At 33.6% G+C, this 14661-nt stretch overlaps 2 protein-coding genes across 2 annotated transcripts in view; one reads left to right on the top strand and one right to left on the bottom strand.

The window, feature by feature from the left end:
* The window catches only part of LOC111471179 (3-isopropylmalate dehydratase large subunit, chloroplastic), a 10304-nt gene extending 2895 nt beyond the window's left edge, over positions 1–7409 (bottom strand). The window contains exons 1-11 of the mRNA XM_023116876.1: positions 7225–7409; positions 6925–7059; positions 6674–6844; positions 5891–6043; positions 5749–5817; positions 5535–5651; positions 4946–5020; positions 3402–3479; positions 3175–3270; positions 2594–2643; positions 98–152 (exon numbers count right to left, since the gene is read on the bottom strand). Coding sequence (XP_022972644.1) covers positions 98–152; positions 2594–2643; positions 3175–3270; positions 3402–3479; positions 4946–5020; positions 5535–5651; positions 5749–5817; positions 5891–6043; positions 6674–6844; positions 6925–7059; positions 7225–7275 — 1050 coding nt within the window. The 5' untranslated portion in view covers positions 7276–7409. The remainder of the gene's footprint in view (positions 1–97; positions 153–2593; positions 2644–3174; positions 3271–3401; positions 3480–4945; positions 5021–5534; positions 5652–5748; positions 5818–5890; positions 6044–6673; positions 6845–6924; positions 7060–7224) is intronic.
* Positions 7410–9159: 1750 nt separating this feature from the next.
* LOC111471228 (sorting nexin 1-like) overlaps positions 9160–14661 on the top strand; it is a 7223-nt gene continuing 1721 nt past the window's right edge. The window contains exons 1-7 of the mRNA XM_023116937.1: positions 9160–9503; positions 10779–10914; positions 12672–12805; positions 12951–13025; positions 13933–14092; positions 14215–14348; positions 14561–14629. Coding sequence (XP_022972705.1) covers positions 9360–9503; positions 10779–10914; positions 12672–12805; positions 12951–13025; positions 13933–14092; positions 14215–14348; positions 14561–14629 — 852 coding nt within the window. The 5' untranslated portion in view covers positions 9160–9359. The remainder of the gene's footprint in view (positions 9504–10778; positions 10915–12671; positions 12806–12950; positions 13026–13932; positions 14093–14214; positions 14349–14560; positions 14630–14661) is intronic.

Raw genomic sequence — 14661 nt, forward strand, 5'->3', positions numbered from 1 at the left:
AAAAAAAAAAAAAAAAAAAAAAAAAAAAAAGTTTAGGAAAAGAAAGCGTGTAAACATTGGCAGAAACTTATGAATTAGGAAAATCTAGATCGCCAACCTTAGCTACCACAGGCTCCAGTTTTGATACATCAAATCTGTATTCTGAAAGAAATCTGAATACAACATAATATACTAATAAATAATAATGAACGTCAGAAGCAAAATATTGATTGAACAGGTAAGAGGAAAAGGGAAGAAGCTAATAGAACCGATTCCAAAAAATTTATATGGGGTTACTATCTACGATAACTGTTAATTTATATCAAAAATAGAAAGAAAAAAAAAGCATATTAATAGGAAAAAAAAAATGACAAAACAAAAAAAATTAATTAATAGTTTTCAATAATTTATTGAATCCTACCCAAAGCCATGTTCTAAGAAAGAAGAGACTTTTAGTTGATTCAATTGAAAAGATGAAACTATACCAACCAAACAAAAGCGAACATTTTACCAAGTTAAAGTAACCAACCTAACAAGTATTAATGACACTGCGAGAGAATAGTTACTGAAGGCATGATCCATAAAACCCAAAAGGACAACTATATTTAGCTAGCTCACACTTTTATTCAGTTTTTTTTTTTTTTTGGCCCTGAAACTGAAAAACTTTATTGTTTCTTTAGAAGCAGAGACTCGAGAGTGAGGAAAAAAAGCATAACTCAATGTTACAATAAGGAATTCGGAAATGCATCCACCCAACTCAGTGGGATTGGACCCCTAAAGAATTGATAGCTGAACCAATCTCCTTTTTCTCAACTGAAAGGCTGCCCAATTTATACCTACCAGAATAAACTGCCAAGACTGTTAATGGCACATAGATTGCTGAAGAAGATTTCCTCTCTGCAGCCTTTTTTTTTTTTAAATAAGAAACTATGATCCCTTCATTCCACTGATGGCATGAAATTACAAACGAAAGCAATAACTAAGCCAAATGAATTATAGAAGACACTTCCATTGGGCAATAAGAGAAGCGAAACTGAAGCTATGAAAGTAAGGTGACAACATACACCAGAACGATAAAAATCTTCAATACAAATATCAAAGTCAGAAGCTTCATCCTCAAAGATGTGGCGATTTCATTCTAACAATAGCGACCAAATAAAAGCTCTGTTGAAATTTAACTACGTTTCTCCCTTCTCCTTACGAAAAGGATGGCCAATAAGGATAGCTTCCAGCAGTGTTAGAAATTCTACCAGTAGAGGCAATGAACCAATTAAAAGGTGATAGAATAATCTTCCAAAAATACCCAGCGAAAGGACAATGAATGAAGAGGTACAACATGGACTCTCCGGTATTTAGGATAAACAAGGACAAGATTTCCTCTCTGAAGCCTTATTCTTCTAAACACTGACTCCAGCCTCTAAAACTGACTCTGAGATGAAAACTTATCACCACCTACATTCTAGCTATCTTTGGAAGAACATCGAGCATCCATCTCCTTCCTTCAACCGGACAAACACTCTTCTGCAGAAGTCTAATCCCCTCCTTGCAACAAGTCTTATAATACCTCTTTTTAAGGTTAGACCCCTTACCCGGTACCCCTTTTCTTTATTGAAAGATTCCTCCCTTTATTAAATGTCTTTCCTTTCTTTTGCTATTTTTCCACAAACGTATCTACCCCAATTCTTAATCTTTCTTTTAGCTCACAAAATGTGTTATCTTAAGGCCTTAATTATTGTTAGTTTTGTGGTTTAAATGTGTGCTTTAACGATCATTTTTTTGTTATTTTGTGGAAATCTACAAAACCAATTTTTCTAGAAGAATTATGATGAAAATGAGACTAATTCGGCAAGAATTGAAGAATAAAGTTAAAAGGAAAGAATCAAGCCATCGATATACTACAACAGAGTGTTGAGACACTAGAAATCGAAGAAAGGCACCTTGTTCACCCAGAGTAGTGTCACGACACTATGCTCGATGGTGCAGAGAAGAACCTTATTTTAGGGACGATTTTTGGAATAAAATGTGTATTCCTAAATTGATTTGGGCTCCTAATTCATTTCGATTTTGGATTCCCAATTAAATTTGAATATAGATTAACCCAAGACTGAGTTCTTGGATAGGTAATTGATTTACTTTTGCAAGCCCATGATCAATTTTACAATTGGACGAGAACTGTACCTTGAATTGGAAACCTTAGTAAGACTAAATTTTTTCCTAATAAGAAGATTCACACGGTATTTTTTTTTTTTTTTTTTTGGAAACCTTCGTAAAACCTACTGAGAGATTGAGGTTCATATGGAATTTTTTCCCCTAATAAGAAGATTCATACGGCATTCGACCCCTAAATAGCTGGCTGTCATGGTAAACTCATTACTTGCACTTAGATTACACCTTGTCCTTTTACTCATTGGACCATTTATGGTGATTATTTATTACCAAACAGATTTAGAATCCTTTTACTTATCATCATCCATAAAGTTCCATCTGATCAATATAAATACATGTTACATATGCATGGAAAGTACACAGTATATGCAAGTGAATAATGCCAACGTATGTATTAACTGCACATCCTCGAAAATATAGGAATTCACACAATAACAAAATGAAATACCTTGCGTTTTCATCACTGTAAACTGGTTCATAGGCTTTGGATGTCTTACCCTGTCCAAAACACATAATAGAATATTCCCAATGAACTCCAATAGATAATCAATAATTAAAGTAAAAAATAAAAAATATATATAGCATTAAAATATCTGATAAAAACATCCAATCAAAATTGATGACACTTTAATGTATCATTTGAACCTTGTTCCTTCCTTCCAAGCAGGCGACAAACATGCTAAATGAGAAGACAGAATTGTTTAAATAACATAGAGAGACTTAAAAACTGTTTGAATATCAATGTAAATTGCATGCATCCCTGGCCATATATCATCATCCATCTAGATGACTACACAAAAGATACATTCAACCAAGCTGTACGCATCAGATGCAATCACATTGACACTTCAAGGTATCACTTCACTGTTCCTAGCAAGCAGGCATACAAACATGCTAAAAAGAGAAATTGAACTGCTCTAATAACTTAAATACCCCTTCTGTACTCACCACGAGGCACTTGAGAATGTTGAAAATATGCTAAATAGAAACAATTATTTCAACGAACTTTAATGCCCCCACTGGACTAACCTCAAGGTACTTGAACGTAGTACTATCGGGAGGAATAACTCCATTCTTTCCTCCAGCTTCAACAACCATGTTGCACAATGTCATTCTTTCTTCCATCTGTCAGTAGAAAGGACTCAAGCAATCAAACTATCTTTTATTATTATCTGTTCACCAAATGCTTATATAAAATATATACATATACGAAAGTTATGGTCAAGTAAGATTCAAAATCTCTGTAGAGTTCTCACAGTCAAACTTTCAACGGTTGTGCCAAGAAATTCCATGGCTTTATATGTTGCACCAGATACTGATATTTCACCAATAATCTGTAAGGCGCAAACAGTAGGTTCAATTAATTAACAGTGCAAAGAAAAAAAGGTATAAGACAACATACGACATAAACAAAAGACTACAGAAGTGCCAATTCAAAGGCCTTAAGAGTGTATATCTATTCTAGACACCAGAATTGAAGAGAAATTATTTTCCTGAATGTGAAGGCTGCTACATAAATAATAGAAAGTATATACATGAATTGCTAAATAACTCAATCTCCATTAACGTCATGAAAGATTTCAAAATTAGTCTTTAGTATCGTATCATTTTCAATCTAATATTAAATTATTTTCACACTCTGGATATGATTGAGATTTTAACAATTGCATTCCAAAAAGCAATATAATAGCATAATACCTACTCTCTCATGCTGGACCAGAGAATTTAGATTGACATTTGTAGATATGTTCGCTACATATAATTTAACCTTTCAATAAAAGTTCATAGTTATAAGTTGGGTTAAATGCTTTTTCCCTATTATTCGATCTTTATCCTATCAGGTATCATTGATTCTCTCATGAGCAGTCAACAGTCATTAATACCCTCCACAATTTTTATGTACCAAGCGCACTTGACATGTGACAAAAAAAAAATGAAGGGTTCTTTTATTTTTTTTGGTGGGGTGCACAACAAATGAAATTTTTTTAGAATCAAATAACATAAGAAATCAAGAAAAATGAGGTAAAACAAAAGGGCCAACAAAATTAATAGCCTAAAAAAGGAGCCAAGTAACAATAGACCTAAGAAAAAAACAAGCTCCAGTCCAGAAAATAAGACTTCGAAGATGATCACAAAAGTTAATGAAATATATCAATAACAAGGAAACAAAATATATGTTTCTTTTAACATATATTTAAAAAAAAATTGTAATTTAATCTAAAATATATCTTCTATTTATGAGAAACTTATCAAACCAAAGGATTATTTATGAGGTTTTTATCAAAGCACAAGAACGAAATTCAAACTTTTAAAATCATTTGGACTAAATTTTAACTTGAACCTATATTTATTTCTTTTAAAATGTTTTCTAAATAAACGTTAACTTAATAACTAACCCACAGGAGGCACTTTAAGTCATGCAGATAAATGAAGGCCTCTTGTCTCTGTAGAGGTGAAGCTTAAAATTATGATTTCAAGGAAATGAAGTTTCAGCATTCTTCACAATTTTGACATTTAGTAAATCTAGGGTACCTGCATTTCTTTATCCAGAATGATACTTTTATTTTTTATACCAATAGAAGATTAAAAAGAAATTATCCTTAACTAAGTATGGATGATGTTATAAACTGATGTCCTATCAGTGCAGGCTGATTTAAATATGTTCATGTCAAGAGGATAAGTCAAGATGTGATTATACATATTGGAACATAGACGTTTAAAAAAGAAGAAAATATCTCATTAATTAGACACATTACCAGTTAAACTTTAGGGAAGCATGAATATCTTATTATGGTTTCACCTGTAAAATCAAGTCTTTTGCAAGTAAATAATCAGGCATTTCTCCATCCATGACAAATCTCAAAGTTGGGGGAACCTGCCATTTAAAGATAGAAAACAGAAAAACAAATATTATGTAATATTGGAACATATTATAATCCTTCGCATACAAATTGCAAGTTCTCAAAAGATAAAATACAAATATGTGTGTATGATTTGTGAAGCAACACAGGATGTGAAAAACACACTGGTCATAAAGAATTCAGAGAGACAACAGTATTATACTCCAAAAAGTGTACATCTATTGATTTCTTGACACTTTGAAGACAAACAGGCATTGAATGTGTATTGTACCCTATGACGGATAAGTACGCCAGCAAGATCAAGTCAAAAATATTATTTAATCCCTCTCAAACAATGTCTCGATCTCAATTAGAAAGAACATTTTTTACAGTTTTCAACACATTTGAATTCCCAAAACAACCAGACTACATTATGTAAATCCACTCAAATAAGCACCAATACAACTAATCAAGCACACTTTGACAACAAGATAAGGCTCAAATAACATCAATGCTAGAAGCAGAATGATAGGTAAAAGTTTGGCAGACCTTGAGCAGTGATTTCCCAGTGCCCAGAACAAATCCTGCATCAGTATTACCAATTCCACTTGCAAATTGACCAAATGCACCAGCTGTACAGGTATGAGAGTCAGTACCAAGCAGGACCTGAAGCCATGAAGCATTCCAAAAATGCTATTTAACTTGAAAGGACCAATTAGAGTAAATCATAGGAAAACAGAGAAGCATCTCAAAAGAATAAAACCTCCCCAGGCCTGCAGTGACCTTCTTGAGCTAACGCTACATGACAGACACCTTTGTAATCTGGGTTCACCTGGTAAAATCATTTATGTTTGATTATTTGATTCACACGATAAAGTGAAATAAGTAAGGCTAGATTTTCATACCCTGAAATCGCTAAGATCCTTAATATCATAGAAGTACTTGATATTTTGTTCTTTTGAGAAATCTCTCAGAATGTCCACATTGCGGTTAGCACGTTCATCACTGGTGAATATGTAATGGTCAGGTATAATCACGACCTTCTCTCGATCCCAAATCTTCAACAGAAAAATAGTTACATCAAAATGCCATTCAAGGATCACATTAACGGAAAAATAAAAGTACAAACATGAACAGTACATGTACTCAATGTTTATTAAGGTGAATGCAACAACGACGTCCAACCTGCTAAAGTGATTGAACTTGGATTATAAAGCACATTGATTGTTTCAACCTTTTTTACCTTTGTCTTTTTGAGTTCAACAGTTGCAGAGTGGGAGATTGACCATCAATCTTCAGGATATTAATTGATATTTGATCCACAAAGCTATGCTTGAATTGACAATTGTTTCAACCATTAATGCTTTATCTATTTAGAGTAGCCTTGTTCCCATTAATTTACACCTCAAACTTGAATTAATTCACTCTCTTTTCATTCTATCTTCTGATCCTCTAGCAAAACTCTACTTGGACATAATTATAGATTTATGAAGCACGGCCAAGATTTATGCAAGAAAATCCAGTGCCACTGCAAGTTTTCTTAGAACGAGACAGAGCACATAACTTCATTACTATACTATTGACCTTTTCTCTGTTAGCATAGCTTCATAATTACATCAATTAAACTTGACCGAGTAAATGAACAAGAAAAGTGAACTTCCAACCTAGAAATATCAGAAGTAAAATACCTTCGCGTCCTCTCCGAACTCCTTTTTAAAAATGCCGATAGAACCAGGACCGCAAACATCGTGAGTCATTAAAACGTCCACATTAACCCAAACATTTTCACCTGGACTCAACTGAGTTTTTTGAGAAGCTTTAGCAAATATCTTTTCTGTCATAGTCATAGCAGTTTTAACCTGAAACCAATAGATAATGAACAATTATAAACCACCTATTACAAGACGAAGGCTAATAAGAACACATAAGAAAACCCAACCGAGCCAGTGGCGCTAGGCTTGCGTTCCGATTGCTGAGGTGCCATGACCGAACATATTTTCTTCGATACAGTTCTCTCGCACCGCCGAAACGAAAACGGCAACGACGATGAAAACGCAGCGAGGTCTGAATCCTTCTGAAAACGAAAACAAAACAACAAACAGTTTAGATACGGGATTGATCCAGGTGCAGAAACTGCAGGAAGCGGAACCTCTAAGAAGAGAAATGAAGATAAAACAGAAACAGCCAATTTTGGAGATCTTTTGAATAGAAGAAGCCTTGAATACCACAGAGCACAGACCTTGTTGCTCAAGAACGACGTCGATGTCAAGGCAGCGGTGGAAGCAGCCATGGATGCAGATCTTTAGCAGCTTACTGAGAGAGAGCGAAGGAGGATTCTTCCTCACCAGAGAAGAGGCGAAACGATCCCGGAGGATATGGTGAAGGCGGCTACAGTAACTTGCAAAATGTGAACGACGCTTCTGCAGGGATTTTCGTAGGGAAGTGAAAAAATGCAAATACTAACCATAGCTGCACGTGCCAGTGGATGAATCTTTTTTTTTAATTTATTCTTTATTTGGTTAATAAATTATTACAACAATTTTAATTTTTTAAATAAATATAAAGAATATTAATTATATACATCAATTTTTTTATTTATTTTAACAAAAAAAACATGTATAATCTTTTTAACAATTACAAAATTCAATAAATTTCAAACCATATTAATTATACATAAATTTTTATATTTTATTTTAACTTAAAAAAATATAATTTATTTTTTTCAGTTTACAAATTTGGTATTATTTAACTTTTTTTAAAATTTATATATCAAATTACTCTGCTATTTATTTTACTAAAAAATGGATTACTATGTTTTTTTATAATAAAAAAAACGTTATTTATAGGTTAAAATATTAAAATTAGTTCATATATAGTCTTTATGGTTTAATTATTATAAATAGACAATTTGTGATAATTTTATCAAACTATAAAAGGAAAGTAATTTATAATTTCTATAAAATGGTGAGCTGAAAATAATAATTTTAAATAATTAAAAAATATGTTTTTTATTTTTTTTTAATATATATTTAATAACTACATATAATCATTTAGGAGAGTTTCTAATGGCTCAATGGCCTATTGGGCCGACTTACTTTGCTTTTTTTGTTGACTGTTTTGGAGCAAAACAAGTCAACTTTAGTATTTCCAAGCATCTTTACGTGTAAAAATTGACCAAGGAATGTTTGACCACTTTGCAATGGACTAGTATTGAAACAAACAAAAACGGCTAATACATGGATCGTATGATTGTTAAACGCTCACGTTGTTAGTATAAATTAATTACATTAGCTAGGTATAATATAAGGTACGTGCTTTTGATCGTTGGTGTATCCCGATTAGAGATATGTTCGAGAATTATTGGGAGTAAGTTCCACATTAGTTAATTTAGTGGAACATCATGGGTTTATAAGTGAGGAATACAGTCTCCATTAGTATGAGATCTTTCAGGGAAGTTTAAAGTGGACAATATTATACCATTGTGGAGAGTCGTGTTCATCTAACAAGGTGTATGTTAAACCTGACAACCCGGATCAACCCAACCTGAACTATAAGGGTTGAGTTGGGTTGTATTAACATTTCAGGTAGGGTTACTAATCCAACCAACTCAAACTTTTGTGTTGGGTCAAAAAACCCTCAACCCAACCCGGACCATGTACGCTCCTAATCCCGATCCTGAACACAGTGGGAACGAAAAATTTATTTGAATGGTCGTTGTTAGATTAACTAACCGACTATAACGTCCTACTTAACCAGTCCACAAGTTCATACGAGTACTGTTAGTGTTGTAAGTTCAACTATTTATCGTCAAACCTGCTAATAAGATTTTTCTTATTCAGAGAGTTAAAATTAGTTAATGGATTATTAGTTTGAAGATTCTAATTATAAATATACTAACACACATCTAATCATTCAAGACTAAAATTAATATAATTATTAATTTAAATTTTTAATTAATACATCAGTATAAAATAATTTGTTAGGAAAAGTTAAAGTATTTTATTTGGTAAATAAATTTTGCAGATTTTTTTAAGAGTTAATTCAATGAAATAATAATTTTAAAGTTACAATATTAAAACGTAATGGATTTTAAGAGAAATTTATATATTTCGGGGATTAATTTTACTCCGAACAAACAGTTTATCTATATGTTGTAGAAGCTTCAATAAATTCCACAAGAAATCAGCAAAATCGTCACATTGATCCATTTGGGCAATTCGATTCTTAAACGTGGAGTGGACTATTATCCATCTCGATTGATCATCTCCCACGCCTTCCATGATCGTTACTCTATTGATCAAGGAGTAATTTAACGTGGTCATTCATCTTTCCTTCTAGATTTGGAATTCGTGTTGTTTGGTGTGATTCAGAAGTATGGAGCAGGAGAGAGGTTTGCCGGGATCGTCGCTTAGCCCTAGATCCCCGTCTTCGCAGCCCTATCTGTCAGTTTCGGTGACTGATCCTGTGAAATTAGGCAATGGAGTTCAAGCTTATATCTCATACCGAGTCATCACAAAGGTATTTGTGCATTTAGAAATGTTTTCCCATGGTTTTATGCCCTATTGTTTGATTGTTCTTTCATTTTACTCCTTTCGCTGGAAAATATTGAACTAGTGCATATCTCGAGTTTCTCTGTGATGACATTATCGACTGTTCGATCGATTGTCAGCTATGTAAAGTTATGTGAAGTGAAGAAGGCTAATTGTGTGTCCTTAATTAAGAAACTGGAAGAGGCCGGCTCCTTCGAATTCGGCTGTAGTTTTACTTGAAAGTTGGAAGACAATAATTTTAAGAAGGAATGCAGTTTGGATGTCAAACGTTTGCGTCTAATAAACTGGGAAGTTTTTGGCTTCCATGCCATGGACGATGTTAGAGATGATCGATCCTGACTTTTTAAAGAAAATGAACAGGGTTGCCCTTTCGTGGGAAATTGTATAGGTCTGATAGGAATCTCTGATGAGAAATTGATGTAAATCAGAGAAATTTCTCTACATGGTAGCGATGAATGAAAAAGTTGTATGTGATGAGGTGCAATGGCTGATGGTTTTCTGAGTTTTTAAAGAGTTTTAAATTTAGGCAGTCGTTAGCTGAAGGTTCCATAAAAACTGTGAAAATTCTTGGATGGAGCTCTTGGTCTTTCCTCATTATTTTATTGTGATCTTCTTATCCTCATAAGGATGGTAATCAATGAGCTTGTTGAAACTTCTTCGTTTTAAATGTTATGCTCATTTTCCGACTCTAATCCCATGAAAGAGGAGCATATTTGCTGTCAGAATGCAAATTAAGGGGCATGAAATTGTCTTGCTGAATTTGGAAGAAGAAGGAATTGGCCAAAAGTCGGAAGGGCTGCAATTGTACTTTAAAGAGAGGATTTTTCTTCCCTAACATGAAATCCTTACTTCAAAATATGATTCTTGTTTGCCACCTCAACAGAACAATTGCTGTAATAAATTTTCAAAGTTTTACCTATTTAATAAACAATATGTTAAAAGGAATCCCCAATGATTCGGGTGGGGGGAAATAACTCAATTGCTCACCAGGTAATTTGCAATAGGTAACAAAATGCATTTCATGTATGTAGCATTATATCATATGATAATCCCATTCTGTTTGTATCCTCTTCCAGAGAAAAATTTATCGGGTAAATTTTTGCACTTAGTTGACCAATTTACTAGGATTAACACTTATTGTTGAAAAGCTTTCCCTTTGCATGTAAACAAAGTACACATTTTCCTTATTTTATTATATATAACGACTGACCAGCATAACATTAATTATAATTTGTATTAGCAGACTAATTTCCCCGAGTACCAAGGTCCAGAGAAGATTGTCATTCGGCGATACAGTGATTTTGTTTGGTTACATGCTCGCCTTTTTGAGAAGTACAAAGGCATTTTTATTCCTTCTCTTCCAGAGAAGAATGCTGTAGGTAAGAAGATCATGGGTTGCCTTTTGCATCTCATGCTTCATTATTTTGAGGTTTGAATATGTTGCTAAATGATAATACTTATGTTTCCCTTTCCACTACTTTTCTTTTTACACAAATTTCCTTTCCACTACTTATGCTAAGGTATCTAATATTGTGTTAAACTATGAAGAAATCTTTTCATTAGGTGTTTTTTTTGGTTCCTGTTGATGATGGGTTATAGACTTATAGTATTGAAAATTATGCAATGTAGTATTTTTCAGTGGTTTTTTAATTAATCAATGTTAAGTCTGTCTTGTCCAAGTTTACATATGATATTGATTATTTTGCTAACCTTTTTACAGTTGCACCAGGTCTTTTTGTACTTGGAAGCTATTTCAGAGAAAGTAGTGTTTGTGTTGGACAATTAATTAGCTAGGACAAAATTGGATATGGTGATGCAATGTTTAATTGTTTTAATAGGCTAAGAACACAACAGATAAGAGCTAGTAAGCAAGCAAGAAGAAGACGAGGCTAGATAAGGGGAGGCAAGGAATCTCTTTTCTAGTAGGACTTGGTAATCTAAGTCTTGCCTCTTTTGGTTGGCTCATATAACCTAGTAGTCATTCCCAAACACGTTTAAAGATATGTTTGTAAGTGGCAATGTTATTTAATATGTTTGTATTTAAAATAAATAAAACTAATAAATAATATGTTATAGATGCTAAACCTAGAAATAAAAAATTAAGAACATTCTTTCAATTTTTTTTTTTTTTACAAATGTGATAAAAAATGAATGAATTTAATGTAGCAGCTGATAAATAGGAAGAGAGTTATGCAATACGATGCCCAAAAAAGCCCACTAAAGATTGCTAAACCATGTGGCAGGAAAGCTAGAATTGAGCAAAGGTTCTCAAGATTTTTCTTCAATCTTTGCTCTATGATATGTAAGATGGCTCCTCATGATGGTTAGAATGGACATTCATGTTCTCTTAATGTCAATTTGTGTAGACTAGAAAGCCATCTTTTGTGCTGGTTTTATTTTTTTGCACAAGGTAGAAAGTCAAAGCCTTAAGAAGCAAGTCATTACAAATCCTGTTATCTTAATTCACAAATGAGCATGTTGTCTTGGGAGAGGATTTAAAATCATAATGTTAGGTTACTTAAACCCTAAGTTCTTTTGGATACTCTTCAATGGTGTTTGAGTTCAAAGAAATTTGGAATGATACATTTAAGCCATTTTTTTATGAAAAATATGGTTAGAATGGAAAGAGTTGTTTGGAGAAGAAGCAATCATTGGGAAAAGACACAACCCGCTGCCAAACCTCTTCCTTCTTTGTTGTGTACTCTCTCCAAAGGGCTTTGTAATTATATGACCGTTTTAATTAATTTTTCATGAATTAGTTTTGCCCTTTGGGTTTAAAGGAGTTCTTCTTTTTGTGCGTTCTCTTTGAGTGTATTTTTCATGGATTGGTTTTCTCTGTGCATCTATGTACAAATAGTAATGTGTTGAGTGGTATCACATGGTTGACCTCTATTTGAACTTTCCAATCACGTTGAAAATGATTGCACACTTGGTAGTAATAGACTGAAGTTGTTATTTGATGTTTAAACTGTTTAAAACTGAACTTGCACATAGTTATAATGTTTAGAGGTACTAAGGCGTTGAGAAATACAAATATATGCTCCCCAAAATACTTGAACAACATTACATTTGCCAGATTTGATGCGTTTATCCATTTAAAATTACATTTGGAATAAGTTCAGTTTTTGTCCTGCAGAGAAATTTCGTTTTAGTGCTGAATTTATTGAAATGAGGCGTCAAGCTTTGGATATATTTGTAAATCGGATAGCCTCACATCACGAGCTTCAACAGAGTGAGGATTTGAGAACCTTCTTGCAGGCAGAAGAAGAGGTGATGTTCATGGACTTTTCTATGTTATACCGTACATCCTTTTAGTCTTTTCTCTGTCCACCATATCTTTGTTATACCGTCCATCCTCTTATAATGAAGTAAGAAGTTCCACTAAGTTGACATGCATGCGCTATCTTATGAGCAGACAATGGAGAGGTTGAGGTCTCATGACTCTGGAATTTTCAAGAAAAAGCCAGCTGATTTAATGCAAATATTCAAGGTAAGATAAGTGTTAAGTGCTGAGGTAGAGGAATGATGCTCAATGCAATATTTGATAGTTTGCGATGAAAGAATTTTTATTTTTATTCGAATGGCAAGTACAGCCAGACCAATTTTATTTCTTTTCAAATGGGTGAGTATAGCTGAGATGTACAAAGTTTTAAATGTCCTGTAGACGCAAGGAGAAAAGTGGAGAGTGCTTAAAAACTCTCTCGTAGAGGAGAAGAAACAAAGTAGAAAGATATTCAAAGTCTACACTTACTTTGCTCAAATTCTTTCCGTTTATAGCATAAATGATTCTCTCTGTTTCTTTTCCTCTTCTTTTTTAATCTGAACACATCTCTCTTTTTTTTGTTGCCGCTGATCAATGTTAAATTTTTGGATGGGTCACTTCTTCAAACAAGAATTATTCTTGGACGTGTGTTGATTTTCTGAATTATCTTAGCACTAGATACAAGTTCTGGTTCCACTGAGATGCTAACATGACAAATGAAAGATTCGTAAGAAACAATAGTCCTCTTTCTATAGAAGATGTTGGAGCAGACCTTTTCAGACCTTCAAGCCTGTATGATTTGATCCTACTTATTTTGGGGAATTTGTATTCTAGGTGGCCTTTGATCATCCCTTTAAGAACAAAAATTAGGTTGTATGCAATTTCTAGTTTCTCCTTAAGATCAGTCATGTAATTATTCATTTTAAAGTTTGTTAAGAGGAAGCGTAGAGGCATCTTCTCAATATATTATGCTGTCTTGAATACTTAATTGGCAAATTCAACTGAAATGATGTCTACTCTGCTTGTATCTTATGAGAGAAATTTTCGTAACTCCTTCGGCTTGGTGATCTATAAAATAAACAAAAAAAATCAATACTGTTTGTCATACTGTTTGTCCCCCCCCCCCAATCAACAGGATGTACAGTCTAAAGTTAGCGACATTGTTCTTGGAAAAGAAAAACCTGTGGAAGAGTCAAATCCTGAATATGAAAAGCTAAAGCACTACATCTTTGAGCTTGAAAACCACTTAACTGAAGCCCAGAAGCATGCATATCGACTAGTGAAAAGGCATAGAGGTACATGAGAATCTTCAAGGCCGCTTAGTTTTAGCTAACATTTGTAATTAAAGTTTTCAATACCACTTTATTTTATTAAAAAATAAATGAATAATTTCTGATTGTTTCTGCTTGTGCATCAGAGTTGGGACAAGCGTTATTGGATTTTGGAAAGGCTGCCAAGCTTCTTGGTGCTTGTGAAGAAAAGGCTGTTGGCAAGGGGTTTTCAGAACTGGGAGCCAAATCAGAGATGTTGTCAAATAAGTTGCAAACAGAGGTATATTGAGAGTGTGTTTTGCATAACCTCGTAAGTGGTTTGGATGACCAAAAAGTGTTACTTCTAAAATCTACCATATCTGATAACAAATACAACTAACTTTTAAAAAAATCAAATTGATTAAATAATATTCTTTAAAGAAATGCTTTGAAAGCTGAATCTCCAAAAAGCTTAAAGTGATTGACCGGCTTGACATTGATGTGAATCTGCAGGCCCACCAACTTCTAATGAATTTCGAGGAACCCTTGAAAGATTATGTTCGTACGGTGCAATCTATTAAGGTAATTCCCCCCCCCCCCCCCCCCCCCCCACC

The sequence above is a fragment of the Cucurbita maxima genome, unplaced genomic scaffold (genome assembly GCF_002738345.1).
Source record: "Cucurbita maxima cultivar Rimu unplaced genomic scaffold, Cmax_1.0 Cma_Scf00049, whole genome shotgun sequence".
Lineage (NCBI taxonomy): Eukaryota > Viridiplantae > Streptophyta > Magnoliopsida > Cucurbitales > Cucurbitaceae > Cucurbita > Cucurbita maxima.